This window comes from Dendropsophus ebraccatus, chromosome 5, assembly GCF_027789765.1.
Source record: "Dendropsophus ebraccatus isolate aDenEbr1 chromosome 5, aDenEbr1.pat, whole genome shotgun sequence".
NCBI lineage: Eukaryota > Metazoa > Chordata > Amphibia > Anura > Hylidae > Dendropsophus > Dendropsophus ebraccatus.
The window spans coordinates 99,060,169-99,078,390 of NC_091458.1; the positions used below are offsets into that span (position 1 = coordinate 99,060,169).

The following is an 18,222-nucleotide window of genomic DNA, read 5'->3' on the forward strand; positions in this document are numbered from 1 at the left end:
TCCTCCACTGCATTTTTTGGTATAGGTCAATGATATAACATAACAAATAAATAGGATTCATTTAGCCAATAATTTTTGGTCAATACTGGGCCAAAATTACATAAAATATTCTCTCTCTTCTTCACCATCATATTCCTTCTCTTATCATTGTTTATAGGTAAGGCCTTCTGTGCCTCAAATTCCTCATTTGTCTCATGAGTATGGTAGGTGCTCGTGTTTGTACAGGTAGACTGAGATCAGCCCCAGCACTATTACGAAAACAGCAGATACTACACCTGCAATAATAGCTGTATCGAAACTGTCCACATCAGATGAAGAGCTTGTAGTTGCCTTCACATCTGGGGGAGCCTTTGCTGCAGAAGCCGCTATGGTTAAAAACACCATAATTAAAATGTCTTAGTCTTCCTCCAGTAGCCAACCAGCTAGATTCATATAGTGGTCAACTCCTCTAACGTCTCCTCACAGTATACAGTTACAGGGATGCCACTGAGAAGACCATCTATACTATATGGAGGCATGGGGGGGGGGGGGGCTGTGAGGAATGAAAGGTGGAATCTGATTGGTTGTTAAGGGCAACTGAGCCAGTTTCACTTTACACCATGTTTGATAAATCTCCCCCACAATTTCTTACAACCTGACCAGCTGTTCTCCTATTTGTGACTTACCATCTTTGGGGGACTCAGCTGTTTTAGTTACTGCCATCATCTTAGCAGTGGGAGTTTGATCATGGCACACTTGATGTAGAAAGTTAATGGATTTTCCAATCAAAAGAACCTGAAATAAAGTTAAAAATAATAAATGTGTAAACAAGCTATGCCCTGGATTTTTACATTTGGTCAGAGCTCTTCTTTAAAAGGAACCTCTCAACCCCACATCTGGAGTGGAACCCATCTGACCCCCCATTAAAGCCCCCTGCTGGTCCCACTCCCGATGCACTGGAACTGTGATTCCTACGGACATAGGACTCATCTCTTCTAATTTGTATATTGGAGGGGGTAAGTATGGTGGGCTCTATAGGGGGTAAGGTGGGTTCTGCTCTGGGTGCAGGGGTGACAGGCTCCCTTTAAATCCACTTCTGGCTCGAAAAACCAGATGATTAAAATAAAAAATAAAAAACATAAAAAGTGTGATTTTCTAAAATATATATGTGCAACACCAGCCTTACAGGAGTGAAATTTTTTGTTTGTTTGGCAGAATTATGTTTGTAAGATTTCAAGGCAAAAAGACACCTTCATCAAGTAAAGGCCCTATTACACGGAACGATTATTGGACGATAATCATTCCGTGTAATAGAAGGCAACAATCAGCTGACAAGAACGATGCTGGCTGATCGTTGCAGACTTATACAGCAACGATCTGCTGCCACTGCTCCGTGGAATAGGAGCGGCGGCAGCAGACCACTGCCACATGCTATGGGCTCCCTGGACGATCTAGCAATCACCCCGAGCAGCCCCCCCCCCCCCCCCCCCCCGTTTTTCACCAGCTCGATGCTGCTGCGTGCAATAGCGGCAGCGAGCGAGGAACAAGGAGAAAACCAGCGCTGATAATGTAAAAATAAAAGGTTATAGCTCTTATGGAATGTAGCAAAAAAACAAAAACAAAAAAACAAGGGGGTCTTAGGAAATTTGCCAGCATAGCATACACAGTCAATGTATCCATAACTACCACTGCTAGGCGGAGGCCAAAAGACACAGGCATCCATTAAATTTATACATCATTAACCTCCAATAGTTTTTATGGCAAGTAATGTGACAAATTCTCTTAGTAGTATGACAATAAATGATTTTTACCTTTCTAGACTGATCCATAGTGATAAAAGATGGAATCATAGATTTTCTTAAAGTATATTTGTCATGCCAAAGTCGGTCTGTTTTTACTGTAGGGTCCGAAGCTACAAAAAACTAAAAAAAAAACACAAAACACACACTACCTGGTCAGTCTATTGTCATTTCTTTTACTTCTATACACATATGAACAACTGGTTAAAATCTTAAAGTTACTGGGTGAATTAACTACTCCACAGATCCCTTTTACCATTAAGAAATATAGGGAATAAAGTTAAGCAAGCGTAGTGTTCAGGTAGCCATACACCTAAACTGATAACTGATGGCAGTTATATATCCCCCAAAAATCTACTACCTTTTCCTTTGTTCTGATTTTTGTATACTTAAAGTGACACTGTCACCCTATTTTTGCATTTTGGACTGCTCTCCACAGGTGTAAAGGTTACAGCTTTCATTACTTATTTTATATTATACATCATGGTGCTTGTTCTGGTAGAAAAATCACTTTTATTACCTGTGGATTGGTACATGTGGGCGGGGCCTGGCAGCATTTGTGCCACATTGCTCCGCCCCTTGTGCCACTTAGCCCCGCCCCATCCGTGACACCATCGTCGCACAGGCCCCGTACCCTCAGCAGCCATTGGAAGAGCCAGCCTAAAGCTCAAGGCCCCACCACCTAGATTGTCCCACACCAATGGCCGCATATGTGGCGATGACATGACGGATGGGGCGGGGCTAAGTGGTGCTAGGGGCGGAACGATGTGGCACAAAGGCCCACCCACATATACCAATCCACAGGTGATAAAAACTACTTTTTACCAGAACAAGCACCATGAGGTGTGATATAAAATAAATATTGAAAGCTGTAACATTTACCCTTTACACCTGTGGAGAGCAGTCAAAATGCAAATAGGGGGCGACAGTGTCACTTTAATTTAAACATTTCTTCAAGAGACAAAATATACAAAAATTAAAACAAACTAAAGTAATAGGCTAACCACACACGCTCCGCTCTACTGAGTGGGGGAGGAGGAAGGAGGGAGATTAGTTGCCAGCAGAGAACAAAGGATTACACAGTGGGAGCTGTGCGAGAGCTGGTATTCAGAGGTCAGAGAGGTCATTGCTGACTTCAGAGGAGATAGCCTGGTGATGTAGCTGTAAATTAACTCCTTGTTGTCCTGTTTTGGTGCCTCATCTTCCTCCGCCCCTCCCCTCTCTATAAAAAACCATGAAGACGGGGGGAGAGCTTCAAATCGCATTTTTCAGCTAATAAACACAATTACAAAGACTTTTAAAATCGCCTGTAGTATTGATCTCTGCAAACGACAGTGACACTTTAAGTGTTCGCTCAACGCTAATAGGGAAGCATGGCTCCTCACCTAAAATGGATACCTATCTAGTACATTAAATCTGCATGTCTGTCATTTCTGTTAAGAGTTCAGCTGGCCTTACAATGCTCCTAACAGTAACTGAATAAAATAAACCTAACTCTGCATATCAGATTTTTGTTACCCAATATTTATACTTTTTGTAAAGGTTTAAAATTTGCATGACAGTCTATAGCCCAACTTAATCCGCATTTGCCTTGTGTAGGTAGGGTATGGCAATGAAATTGCTGTTCATCCACAAGATTTGGAACCTACACTGGTTCCACAAAATGTACACTTTACCAGTTAAAACAGGCAGTTACATTTTGAAGCCCCTCCAAAGTAAATTAGCTTGATGTCCTTCCTAAAGGAGGTATCTGTAGGTGTCTCTTATTAGGTTCATGATGAGGTCTGTGTTGTATCACAAAAATACCAATTCCATATTGAACCTTTGGTGCTTGAATTTATTCAGACCAAAGAAGACAAAAATTGCAATTTCCTTCTGTACGCACAGCTATTACACAAGGAATATATTACTGGTAAGAAATGCTTTAAAAATGAAAATTGCTTTCTGAAAAGAAACATTAAAAATATAGAATTAATTACACTCTGGGAACAAAGTATCTGCACCTAGAAATCACAAAGAAACAACCATGGAGATGGAGGAAAAAAAATAGGGATCTATTATTAGTGAATTTATATTAAAAAGGAAAAAAAAAAAAAAAAAAAAAAAAAAGAACAAAAGCAATCAAGGTTATTATACGCTGATGTACTGATGCATGTCCTGTTCAAGGCTGTATGATTTTCATCATGACATGCAGAAAAATTCAAGAGCAAGAAGGATAATTGTACTATGATTTCTCATTAATTATTGGGTAAATGCCAAGGACAAGCAAGTAAAATGTAAATAGCAGTCATTTCCACATGTTGTCAGCTATTAAACACCAAAAACAGCATTACTGCTTGACATGATTATAGGAAATCTTTTACGCCTGAACAGATAGTTACCCAGAGCGTGCAGGCTAAATCTGTGGTTCTGTTCTGATGTTTCAGACATCAGGAAAACCGTCTGTTTACATTATGACCATTGGGAAAAACAAGAAAAAAAAAATTAAAAAGTTCACCTCTTAGAGAAATGCTTTGTGTCTGCGTACAATATACCTTGAGTGCCTTTAATACCCACCCATCAGCCTTAAATAATCATTAACAGCAAATAGGGTTCATGCACTAAATGCGACTGGTTCTTATTCATACATGGATTTCCATTAATCTCGCTTAAGGCTCATTCCTTGTGTTGTTTTTGCGGTTTCTCTGTAGTAGCTTCTTTGCAGCAACTCAACCATAAAGGCCTGATTCTCGCTGTGGATGATGAGATGTACCTGGTGCTATCTACATAGCATTTCAATGGGCTCGAATCTCAGGTGTGGTGCAATTAATTTGCCGTTTGAGGCTGGTAACTCATTTCTCTTTACTAGTGATGCGTTTCCATGGAGCGATAATTTGCCCAATCGAACGATTAACGATTTGAAATAACGATGTTTTTTATAACTATCAGCATTTAGACAAAACGATATATAGTTTTAAAAAATTATTGCGATTGTTTTAAGATCACTTAAGCCTATCTCACACATAGGGTGAATCGGTGAAAGACTGTTTACACAAAGCGATCTGCGAATTTTCAGCAAACGACCAATGACTATTTGCAAACATGTTGAAAGATCACGACGAGCGATTTATCACTCACCATTCAATCGCTGGGAGTGTTCACACAAAAAGATTATCGCTAGAAACGATAAATCGCTTTGTCTTAAAGCACCATTAGTTGAGGGATACTCGGCATAATATGGATTAGAACAGCAGATAAATAGGGCTATGACGATCATGGTAGAACGCCAGCAGATGTCTACCTCGAACTCTTCTATTGCCCCAGTTTTGGATTAAAGAACAACTCCGGCGGGACCCCCCCCCCCAAAAAAAAAACCACAGACACACACAGACACCATACTCACCATCCCTCCGGTGACGATCGAAACTCCATTCGCCCGCCGTCCGCCTCACCGTCACCTGCGTCCGCCGTCCAGCGATGTCTCTTGCTTCCGGGTCCATGAGAGAGAAAAGGCTGCCAGTGCGCTCAGCCAATCAGGGCTGAGCAAGCTGGAAGCCATGTGATGCGCTCCAGCCAATGAAAAGGCTGCTGGTGCGCATGTGCACCAGCAGCCTTTTCTCTCCCATTCACTCTCAATGAAGACGCCGAAGAGGAAGAAGACCCGGACCGCCCCCCAGCTCTAACGTCACCCGACACCAGAGAAGAGGACCGTGACGACTGTAATAGGTAATGTATGCATTCTTTAACTTCCGGGGTGGGGGGTCGGGGGTCGGAAAGTGGGGGAAGGGGGCCAGACCGGGTATTTAACCACATTACAAAGTTATATAACTTTGTAATGTGTGTTAAATAAGCCAAAAAAAAATTTCGCCGGAGTTGTCCTTTAATTTTTTCTGGGTATTATCAGTTATGCGGATTGGATTGCAATTTGTTGATTTCAGCCTTCAATCTTTTTGGGCACGATGCCACAAGGTTTTTACATCTGGCTTTGGGGATTTTCTGCAGATCCTCTCAAGCTCTGTCAGGTTGGATGGCTACAGTCAGGGGACAGCCATTGTCAGGTCTATTCAGAGATGCTCAATTGAGCTCAAGTCAACTCAACAGCATCCACAGCTGTCCCTAGGAAACCAGTGTTGTCTTGATTGTATGCTTAGGATAACCGACTTGCCAGTCTGAGGTCCAGAGCAAATGATCTCTGACTGACTTCAAAGTTCTTTGTTTCATCAGACAAGAGTATTTTACTTTTTCCATTTTAATAAATTAGCAAAGATTTCTAAAAATTTTGTTTTCACTTTCTCATTATGGGGGAAAATGTAAAAAGTAAAAAAGAGAAAGGGTTGAATACTGCAATCCGGATGATGCATTGGACATGCACTACATAGCAGTTTCCCGATGTGAATCTAGCTTAATACATACATTCAGGGATAATAAAAACAAAATGGAAAAAAAAAAAAAAAAAAACTTATAGGCCCCGTTCACACTGAGCAAAAACAGCGGAATTCGGCCGCGCTTAGTATCATGCTTTGTGTCAATGGGCGAGCACGTGCCTCCGCTGCTATCCGCTCGAGGGATTGACTTGTCAAGAGGAGGAGAGGAAGCGAAGGGGCACGCGCTCTCCCATTGACACAATGCAGGACACTGAGCGGCGGAAAGCTCTGCCGCGCCATTCCGGGGCCATATGTAGCAAATTTTTCATGTGTAAACACTGCAAACTTTATGAGCGTGGACCATGAATAATAAATTTTGCACTTCATAAACACCACCTCTTTGAGGCAGTCTGAATCATTTTGCTAAAACATAGATGGAAAAAGATCACCATATTTTTCATTTTATAAGACGCACTTTTAGCAAGAAAATATCTTGCTAAAAGTGCCTGTGTCTTCTATTCAGGAGACAGGGCAGCCTGACACTGTCAGACTGCCCTGACTCCATCCCTGATGGGCGGGCACAGTGCTTACTGTGCTGGACGGCTCCATAAGCTGTGCAGTCCTCTTCTTTCTCCTGTCAGTACTGATCAGTGCCCTGCAGGAGAGAAATCAGGAGGGGATATGCACGGCAACTTACAGAGCTAAAGGACCTTCAGGGATTTCACAGTCATGTGACTAATCACATGACTCACATCCCAAAAGGTCCTACACTCTAGCATCTACCATCAAAACTACAGAGCAGCAGAGGTATGTGTGTTACCCTGTATGTGTTGATACAACATTATGTGTGGCTGCGGATATGTTTGTACAGCGTGTGTTTACACAGAGTGTGTATGATACAGCAGAGCCAAGTGTGTATGATGTTGCTGGGCGTATATGACATAGTACAGCCGAATGTGTATGGTGTAGCAGAGCCAAGTGTGTATATGACATAGAAGAGCTGAGTGTGTATGGTGTAGCAGATCTGAGTGTGTGTTATGCATGCAGCAGCTGTGTATGTGTAGGTACAGGGCACAGTTGAGGAAGGCTTGACGCCGAAACGTCCTGTTTTTTACCGCTGTAAAAAAAAATCTGATAAATTTTCTATAATAAAAGATTTCTGGAAGGTGAGTGAAAAAGGTGAGTGCCGAGATTTAAACTTTCATGATAGGTACAGGGCACTGACATTTTAATAAACTTTGACCCCCTTCACTGCATTATTCCCTTCAAGACTTTAGACCACCAGGGAAGTTTAAATTTGTATGAAATATATTTTCCCTGTTTTCAGTGGTCTAAATCTGGGGTGCGTCTTATAAAGTGAAAAATATGGTATATATTCCACACATATTTTTGAATGCCTACATACACACACCTTACCTCATGATAAGTATCCTCCAACTCTCCATCATATATCCAGCGGTAAAGAAAATTCAAAATTGGGTGAGAAACTAAACCAAGAATGTGTTGCACCAAAGACCGCATGTATGGATCGCCAGTTTTAGTGTATGCATGGACGGCAGATGCCAGCTCCCCGCCTTTTCTTCCTGGAACAATAATACAATTTAATTTGTCTAAAACACAATTATCGTTGAAAATGTATTGAAAAAGGAGCAGCATCAGGAGGTGATTTCATCTTACCTTGACAGTGATCAACAAGTGCTGCAAGAGTCTTCAATCTAATCTTGGGATCATAAGTCCACACTAACAGACGTCTAAGAGTTAAGCTAGTTTCAAGACCTAAATTTACACCTTGGTCATCTTCGACCTGCAACTTGATAGAAAGAATACATACTAAAATAATTACCGACCACAGAGAAAGAGTGTGCAATGTAACAAGTTAAGGTGATTGCTGGAAATTAGGGTGCTGCATCCCTTTATTTTTCTGCTCAGCACATCTGTGCACAGATGTGCAGAAAGTCCATAGACTTTCATTGAATACATATACAAACTTTTACAAGCAGAGCTGAGCAGAAAAAGAAAACACAGTACTCAGCCAAGTGCTTCTGCCCCTTCATTTCAACAATCTGTGGGGGTCTCTCAGCACCCAGATCCTCAATGATCACAACTTATGACATGTCCGAAGTTTAATTAAATGATAGTGATTCCTGAGTTCATTCCAATAAGTTTTAAAATGTATCCATGTTCTAACTGATGAGGCCACAGTTGGGAAAAATTAAATAAAAAATAAAGTAGCCCTGGTATAAAAACTAGAACATTAACCCCTTCAAGACCCAGCTCAAAATGACCCCAATGACGGCACCAATATTCCTTTTTGTGTTTTCGTTTTTACCTCCTCCCCTTCTAAGAGCTCTAGCACTTTCATGTTTTTATTTACAGGGCCATGTAAGGGCTTGTTTTTTTTTCAGAAATAGGTGTATTTTATAATGGCGCCTTTCATTCTACCATAACATGTATGGTGGAACCCCCATATATATTATTTATGAAAATAAAAATTGGTAAAATAGGAAAAAACAATGCAATATTATAAAACTTTTGGGGGGTTCCTGTGTCTACGTAATGCACTATAAGGTAAAAGAGACATGATACCATTATTCTTAAGTTAGTCCGAACACAACCATATGCAGGTTTACACAGATTCTCTAATTTTCTATTTATTTATTTTTTATGAAATCCGTTTTTTGCTATTAATTATTAATAAAATGGCCCTGTTGTCATTCTTATAATGCTTTTAGTTTTTCACCTACGGGGCTGTGTAAGGTTTCATTTTTTGAGCCGTAATCTCTAGTTTTTATTTATACCATATTTGTGTAGATTGGATGTTTTGTTCGCTTATTTATTTATCTTTTAGGGTACAAACCCACTTGACGTATTTGCTGCGTGAATCAGTCTTAAAAATAAGCAGGCAAAACGCAGGTTGGCTTTATACGATTGTTCTGCGTTAAAATACGCAATTGCGTATTTTTGAAGTGTGAAGCTTGTTGTTAGCAAAGCATCAGTTGTTAACAACCTGTGCTAAAAACGCATGTAGCTTCATGCTTCAAAAATACGCAATTGCGTATTTTAACACAGAACAATTGTATAAAGCCAACCTGCGTTTTGCCTGCTTATTTTTAAGACTGATTCACGCAGCAAATACGTCAAGTGGGTTTGTACCCTTAATATATAATGTGGGGGGGGGGGCACAAGGTATGTTCCTCTAGGGTCGGAGACACTGAGAATGAAGGTAGTGGTTTTTTTTACCTTTTGTCCCAGTTTATTTTAAAAATATGTAAATGGTGAACTGGGGGTGGGACTACTGCCCCCAAATTTATGAAAGTTAAGATGGCACTATTTAGTAACGTGCATCAGTGCAGAGGGCTTTCCAAGCCCTATAAGAAAACCACTTATTTTCAGCATCCTCGGCCCTATGGGACCATAGCAGCAGGTACGAGTCTTCTAACCTACTGTTAGCTTCCCTTTAAAAGGGAAAAAAAGAGCAGCAAAGATTTTTGCCACTATATATAAATATATTACCTGAGAATGCAGAACAGAAAGGAGGCGATAATATTCCTTCAGCTCCTGATGCAAAGCAGCACAAAAACTCTGTTGAAAGATGCAAAGCATTATAGTAGTGCTGGCTGTTGAATATGAATGGTAAAGATAAAAATTGTATTGTCAATAGAAAGCCTGAAGGTCAAACAGCAATGCAACAACAAAAAGCAATGCACAAAAAAAGTTAAATTAAAAAACATCCTTCAATATTAAAGTATAAGTTTGTGTGTGGAGGTGCTTTAACACCTTTATTTCTATATCTTAAATAACTATATTTTGTACCTTTTTTTAAAGCGAATGTATGATCTTTTTTTTTTTTTTTTTTTTTTTTTTTTTTTTAACACATTACTTGGTTAGCTTTGGCATGGAGATCCCGGTGGCATGGTCCTTTTTTCAAAGCATCGCCTGACACCGTTTTAATCCCATGCACTGGCTCTGCTCTATGCGCTGGAGTCGGGCCCCGCACTACAGTGTGACACTATCCCCTCTCCTCTGTGGCGTGCCTCCATTAGAATCAATGAATGATGTAATGTTTTGATGTAAAAATGTACAAATTATTTTATTTTTTAGGCCTAATTCAGACGACCGTAGTACTGTGCCTCTCCTGTTTTGTAATTTAATGCATATTAGTATTAGAAATGCCATTACATTTGTAAAAGCCCTCTGTGTCAGTGGTACTGCAGGTGTAGCAGCCTGTAGCAGGGAAAATGGCCATTGTCAGTTATCCCTGTTTACTCTGCTGCAGGTTGCTGTGGCTGCAGTGCTACTGACTTCCCCAAGTGTAATGTCTATTTTAATGCTAACAGGCATTAGAACAGACAGCAATGGAGGCTCGGTATGTAACTGTATGATATGTAGTTGTTCCCCAATTCGGGGACCACAGCACAAGTATAGACAACAAAAATGAAATAAAAACGCAGTTAATGTTTCATTAATAAAATGTATACCTGTCCAACAAGTCCAAACGCTCGATCAAGGCTCCTCTGATCTGTATACTTTCTTACTTTATTGTGAAGCCATCCCAACTCTGCAAGTCTGCTTGTAGTATCTTTTAAAGATTTAGACAGTGCAACCTAAATAGTAAAGCAATATAAAAGAACAAGATCAATATTTAGGGTTGGTTTTACAATTCCTAGCATAAAAAGTAGAACTTAAACTTGAAAGTAAAAAAAAATATATTCACAAGTACTCGTCCTCTACATTTTGCATTTCATGGCACGAGTTTCTTTGGCCGAGCAGCTGCATGAAACCTTACATCACCAAACACAATGCTGTAAAGTACACAACCACTGGAATCTGGAACAATGGAGGGGGAAGCGGCTGTCAGCGACAGTAAAGCAAGTGCCCATTCATGTAACGTACATATATGCGCACGTGATATATGTGCGGCAAAACCGTAGAAGAAGTATAAATTCAGTGCTATATATGCTGAAAAGCAGAGAGCGTTAAAGATTGAAGGGAAAATGCAGCAAAACACCCCAAAAGATTGGCTGAAAAAAAATTAAAGAAGTTTCTTTGAAGAAATTTAGAGACGTGTCAGTGGATTCCACAGTTTTGGTGTATGTACCCAAGGCCCATTAGATAAAAATACCTTTATGGGGATCGTAAAAGATGTAAAAAAAAAAATAAAATTATACCAGATCGGTACCTCAGACGGAATTACAAAAGATTGGCTACCTCTTCAAGTAGCTACTACAATATTTACCGAAACAGTTCCCCAGTGCGGCCTAGGTCTGCCTGAGATTGCAGTGAAATTCTCATTTGGAGGTCATGGATTTAAAGAAATGTTCCTGTGAACAGTCCAAAATGCAATGTAACACACAAAAAAAATATGCCTGTAAAAAAAAAATTAAGGTACTCTGCAACTAGAGATGCCGCAACAGCGTTTAAATAAAAAAAAAAAGAATGAACGTGATTATTAATCGCATTCTGTAAAATATCAGCATAACTACCCATTTCCTTTGTTAGTTTCAAATAAATAATTTGTGTTGCAATGGACATTGTCGTATTACTTAATAAATAAACATAGAGCCGGGTGACTCCTGACTCGTCCATTTCATCATTTCCCTAAAAGGGGTGAGGGATTTGATCAAATGCCTGACTTCCTTCAGGGAAACGATGTAATGGTGTGGTTATTTCATAATTTCCTGGGATTTAATGAAATCCATGATTCTATCATTTCCCTGCAACATAATACACTCACACCTTTGCTATATCGTACCACCACCACCCCGCCCCCCTCCCTACACACACACACATTTAAATTAATCACAATTACTAACTTGTCATGACATGGACACCCTGGAGATCACGGAGCCTGCTGGGGGTCCCGCCGCTCACAGAGCATATGAGGAGAGGTAAGTTAGGTATTTTGATCAATCACCCCCCCCCCCCCCCCTTGCAGGATGCTGGGTTTTGGAACACGCTAAACTTTAACAGAGATACTAAGCACTTCAGTATCAAACAGAAAGCAGTGTAGCACTGTCAGCATTGCGCACCATGGCAATTTTAGGCAAGTTTAGCACTGCTGCTAGTGAGCAGTGTACTGCCATAAGTAAAGACCAGTGTGGTGCCGCCAGGCAGATTAGCATCTATAACTCACATCATATACGTATATTGTTCTATTTGGTTGGGCTTCCCTTGCAGGCTGACTACTGGACAATGATGTGCCAATAGGGAAGGGCATAGGAGCTCTTATAGAGACATTCCTTTGTTTGCAGCAAGGCCATTTCTGATTATGATAAAAGGCGTTCAAATGTTACTTTTTAGACACCTTCCATCAGCTGCCCGTCTATTAGTACCTACTATGTGGATTTCTACGGAAGTTCCTTCCCTAAACACATGGCTCTTAAAAGGTAGACCAAATATTTCGACTAGAAGAATTCACATTGGAATCAAACACCCAACACAAATTCTTGAATATATGGTCGCCTTGGATCACCTACTGAGAATCTATACTCACTAAATTACCTTAATCATATTGATTTACAAATCTTTATTACCCAACTATCTATCCAACTGAATATATAATAAAAAATTACACTGATATCCACAAACTGTATTCCTATCATATACTGATCCGTTCTGTATTCCTCTCTATTACCTGTTTTGTTTGTTATTTACAAAATGTGTTACATAACCATTTAGGATTTCCATTTCCATTAAGGATTTCCTTATAGTTCTTCAAACTTCTCCCCCCCTGTACAACACTGCTTTCTATGTACGAAAGCATTATGTGATGGAACATGCTTACTACGTCATCATTTGGCTTCTTATATTACAGGCTTCATGTAATTTTCTTGATTTAATGTACACCATTCTAAATGTACCGAATTTATGTTTGTACAGTTATAACAAAAAACCTTTAATAAAATATTTTTAACCCCTTAAGGACCGTGCTAACTTTCGTTATTGCGTTTTCGTTTTTACCTCCATGTGCTTAAAAGGCCATAGCACTTGCATTTTACACCAACAGACCCACATGAGCCCTTATTTTTTGCGTCACTAATTGTACTTCGCAATGACAGGCTGAATTTTTCCATAAAATATGCTGCGAAACCAGAAAAAAAATTATATGCGCAGTGAAATTGAAAAAAAAAAACGCAATTATTTTTCTTTGGGGGGGCTTCATTTTTACGCTGTGTGTCCAATGGAAAAACTTAGTTAGATATGTTCCTCAAGTCATTACGATTAAAACAATATATAACATGTATAACTTTTATTGTATCTGATGGCCTGTAAAAAATTCAAACCATTGTTAACAAATATACGTTCCTTAAAATCGCTCTATTCCCAGGCTTATAGCGCTTTTATCCTTTGGTCTATGGGGCTGTGTCAGGTGTAATTTTTTTTGCGCCATGATGTGTTCTTTTTATCGGTACCTTGATTGCGCATATGCGACTTTTTGATCGCTTTATATTACATTTTTTCTGGATTTGATGCGACCAAAAATGCGCAATTTTGCACTTTGGGATTTTTTTGTGCTTACACCGTTTACCATGCGAGATCAGGAATGTGATTAATTAATAGTTCGGGCAATTGCGCACGCGGTGATAAAAAACATGTTTATTTATTTATTTTTATTTGTAAAATGGGAAAAGGGGGGTGATTCAGACTTTTATTAGGGGAGGGGATTTTTTATTAATAAAAACACTTTTTTTTTAACTTTACCTTACAGTAATATGAAGCCCCTGGGGGATTTCTATATACACAGAACTGATCTCCCAATGAGATCAATCCTGTGTATATAATAGAGCAATGATCCATCAGATCGGTGCTCTATTATAATGGTCTGCTGCAAACCATCTGAATAGATTGCCGAGCCGGGATCAGCGTCATTCCGGCGCTGAGCCTTGGCCGGCTCATTAGGACGGATCTCCCCTCCGCGATCGCATCGCGGGGGGGGGAGATCCCCCACTGGACACCAGGGAGAGGGGGCACAGCTGCTATTCAAATGCAGCTGTCAGCTTTGACAGCGGCATTTGAATAGTTAATTAGCAGGCCGTGGCGATCGGCCGCGCCGGCTAATACACGCGGTCCCTGGCTGCACTTAGCAACCGGGGACCGCGCGCTGCAGAGAGGGCTCACGCCGGGAGCCCTCTCTGTTTGCTCTTAACGGCCGCATGACGGGTATACCCGTCATGCGTCGTTAAAGGGGTTATCCAGTGCTACAAAAACATGGCCACTTTCTTTCAGAGACAACACGACTCTTGTCTCCAGTTCAGCTGAGGTTTGCAATTAAGCTCCATTCAGTTCAATGGAACTGAGCAGCAAAACCCCGCCCAAGCTGGAGACAAGAGAGGGGCTGTCTCTGGAAGAAACTGGCCATGTTTTTGTAGCGCTGGATAACCCCTTTAAGAGGTTAAAAAAAAAAGGCAACTCTTACCTTAGGAGCCCAACTATGAATTAAATGCTTAGTGCTTTCCCTGCAATAGCAAGTGAATCTAAACAGATACCTGATGCTGACATGAGTATGGCACATAGGAATCTAATTTAACCTCTTGCTTTCATAGTGCTCTCTTTATGAGCATAAATTTCAAGCTAAATGAAGCTCTGACTTTTTAATGCCTACCTATAAAAGGTTGAATCTATTTAATCTAATTTGTTAGAGTTTCTAATTCTTCCCTAACATTAATCATCATCATTTCACTTAATCCTATTTACTGATGCAAATGGATGTGTTGACCAAGCAAAGGTTCATCATAATATCCCTTTGCTAACTTAATGGCAGGAATGGTAACATGACTGGAGACATGTTTATTGTGGTTGGGTTAAACCATGAATGTTAACTGCACTGAACATAAGAAAACATGTATATTAAAAAATTGTATAACCTTAATTATTTTGTAAAATATGAGAAAATCTTAACATCCAGAGCCCCAAATTAGTTTATTATTTCCTGTTATTCTAAAAATAGAAAAGGGACAAATCAGATATAAAGCAGTGTTTTATTGTTACCACTAGATGGCAGTACTGATCTGTCATAAACAGACATGCCATTACAAGAGTTATTTTTTTTATACTGTGCATTGACATTAAAGTCATATTTGCAGATTAACATAAAGGACTGTATTTCACCCACACACTGCAATACTAACAAGCAGCAAAGCAGTGTACTTTTACTGACCTTCTGTTTACACCCTCTGCCAAGGAGTAATATCAATAGGCTACTGGCTAACAAGTTAACCTTTTAGCAATCCCTAACTGCACTGCATGAGTATACAGAGGTGAATGGGTGACAGAAATTCCTTGTCTAATGGCTTAGATGCTGTGGTCAATAGTAACCATGAAATCTAAGGAATGGCACTGCTAGCACTGGGAAACCAGGGTACAAACCCAGATTCTAGTCCTGGTGCCCCAGGCAAGTGTCACCTTTCTACATTTGTCTCTTGAAGGTAGCAGAAATAGTAAAGTAAAATGGGGGGAGCAGGGAGCTGTCGGTTATCTCTACCAGGTCACCAGGTGATATATCATGACACCTGCTTGGGAATCCCACCCATGACGAGAGAAGAGCCACTCCATCCATGGTGGGAGCTCGGACTAGGTAAGTAATATGGGGTTCTTTTCGGGTTTTTTTCCCGTACAGGTGACATAATTAAACAGGATATAAAGGGCACAGCAAGGGAAATTATAAGTGAGGACATTTCTATATAGTAATACACTATCGGGTGCAAAGATATACAGAACTGCAAAAGGGAGAGAAATAACAGGTAGCGTTTGAGTATAAAGCCAACTAAAAGAGGAGCACTACAGCTACTAGAGAGCCTACATTAGAAGCACTGTTACTTACCTTGTTGTCCACCTTGTAGCAGTTTTCAGAATTGCACATTTTGATACACTTCCCATCAATCCCTTGAAACACATACAAAATGTCCCTGACAAGAGAGCTTTCTGTTATTTCCACAGACCCTGAAAAAAGGGAACCAATTTTAAATCTTGTGAATTATATGAAGGGCAATTTCATAAGAAAGACATTTTTTAAGTGAAAATAGCAAAACTTATCAATGACAAACAATATCTAAAACCTAAATTATAAAAAAGGTATTAGTACAATAAATAGAAGATCAGGTAGTGCTATATATTTAAATCACTTGTCATGTTTCTTTTTAAAACTTGATCCATATTTTAGATAGGCTTTAATAAACTGGACGGGTGACAAACTCTGCTCTCCATATTTGATCAAAATTAAACTACAGGCAGACACTTTCATTTAGGGTCCATTCACACGTAAAAGATCTGTAGTAGTTTTTGATGGCGGAGATTTGATGCTGAAAATATAAATGTCACCAAATGACGGAAAACAGCATTAAAGGGATATCCCCCCCAAAAAAATTTTTTTGCATTAATACATTGCACATGGTTTCCATCTTTCCAATAGCAATTTATTATGGATTCTGCACAGTTTTGCTGTTATCTAGGTGCATTCACCCCCACCAAACGCATAGAATCATCAAATCTCAGTCCAACCCGACACTGCTCCTGGCCCCCACCCTCTTTGTCGGGATCACATGTCCTCCGTCTCTTCAATGGGCTGACTTCTAACCCTGCCTACTGAATTGAGGGAGGATCACACCCCGGGTACCGGCCCCAGCGATCAGATCATCCGCCGCCACCGCCGCTCTGTCTATGGAGGGAGAGGAAGGATGAGAGGAGGCTGGGGGAGAAGCCTGACTACCGCCGCCCCACACGTGTGTCACCCACGGCTCACCTCATACGCCACCACCACCGCTAGCGGCACACAACCCCCCCACCACCACCACTCACCCGCAGCGACAGTGTTAATTTATGTAGATCCGCATTTAAGTCCCAAGGTGGAGCTTGATTAGATACTCTAGGATATAACCTAGAAGTGGCTAAACCGGTGCTGAACTGATGTCTATATGCAGCTGTTGGAGGAGATCCGGCTGATCGCCAAAACAAAAATAAGGGTCACGGAATGGCCAGTCTCATACGCCATGTGAACATAGCCTAAAACTGAGGTGGGCCTTACCACTTGTGTCGCCCTCTCTTCTTGTTCTTGGCACACCACGGGCAACTGTATTAGGAATTGCTTTTGAGGTAGCATTCAGTAATGTTGGCTGTTGACCAGTTGCTAAAGTCCATGCAAGACGAGTGCCCAACTGTTGGCGGAGAGCATCTCCCATTGGAGTTTGATAAGGCTGTCTGGAGGGGGAGAAAAGGCAGAATGTAATAGTGTCAAAGTACGTACACACACATTTAAAATCTCCTGAAACACCAATAAACTATTTACTGTCAAAGTTTACACCATTAGACCGAGTTCACACTAAGTTAAACACTGGCCATTCTGAGACCCAGACGGGTCACAGAACGGCCGGTGTTAGTGAAGATCATCCTAGTCGGTACTGCAGTACTGGCCAGATTATCTTAATTTGTACTGATATGGGATGCGGGCGCTTCTGTGTGCGCCCGCATCCCAAATCACCACTGAACACAATGGACAGTGCGGCCAGAGCCGCACTCTCCATTGTGTGCACTGTTAGGGTTGTGCGGCTGCTATTCAATGAATAGCGGCCGCACAAAACTGACATGTCAGTTTTTTGTGCGTCCATTAGTGATTCCGGTCAGAGTGCATACAGAGTGTATACACTCCAGATGGGTTTCTATAGATGGCAGGACAACGTAAGTTTCCCATCAATCATGGCCATTGTTGCAAATCGGCAACAACGGCCATGATTAATAGGAAACTTATGTTGTGTGAACATAGCCTTACTCTGCAAGTCTCCTTCACCTGTCCACTTCTCTCTCTCATACCTCGGCATCACAGACTCTCCTGAATACTCTTATACCCAGACTCTCCTAAATACTCTTATTCCCTACCAGAAATACATTCATTGTCTTTCTCTCATTAACACCTCCTCACCTATCCCACTCTGTGTTGGAGGCCCCCCAAGGCTCCGTCCTGGGGCCCATATTCTTCTCATTTTATACATTTGGCCTTAGACAGCTCACAGAATACTATTGCATCTAGTACCAATTTTACAGTGAAGACACTTAGATTTACATCTCTGGCAAGGGGTTACCTCACTGCTATCCAGATATATCAATAACAT

The 18,222-nt window shown here is 40.7% G+C and overlaps 1 protein-coding gene across 3 annotated transcripts in view; it reads right to left on the reverse strand.

Moving 5' to 3' along the window:
• Positions 1-18,222, reverse strand: part of TUBGCP3 (tubulin gamma complex component 3) — a 69,530-nt gene that overhangs the window by 23,499 nt on the left and 27,809 nt on the right. For 2 of the 3 annotated variants that reach the window (XM_069970775.1, XM_069970777.1), the window contains exons 6-13: positions 17,142-17,314; positions 15,942-16,060; positions 10,600-10,725; positions 9,635-9,703; positions 7,799-7,931; positions 7,538-7,704; positions 1,791-1,901; positions 666-774 (exon numbers count right to left, since the gene is read on the reverse strand). In XM_069970775.1, the coding sequence (XP_069826876.1) occupies positions 666-774; positions 1,791-1,901; positions 7,538-7,704; positions 7,799-7,931; positions 9,635-9,703; positions 10,600-10,725; positions 15,942-16,060; positions 17,142-17,314 (1,007 nt within the window). The remainder of the gene's footprint in view (positions 1-665; positions 775-1,790; positions 1,902-7,537; positions 7,705-7,798; positions 7,932-9,634; positions 9,704-10,599; positions 10,726-15,941; positions 16,061-17,141; positions 17,315-18,222) is intronic. The other variant, XM_069970776.1, reaches the window with a different exon arrangement.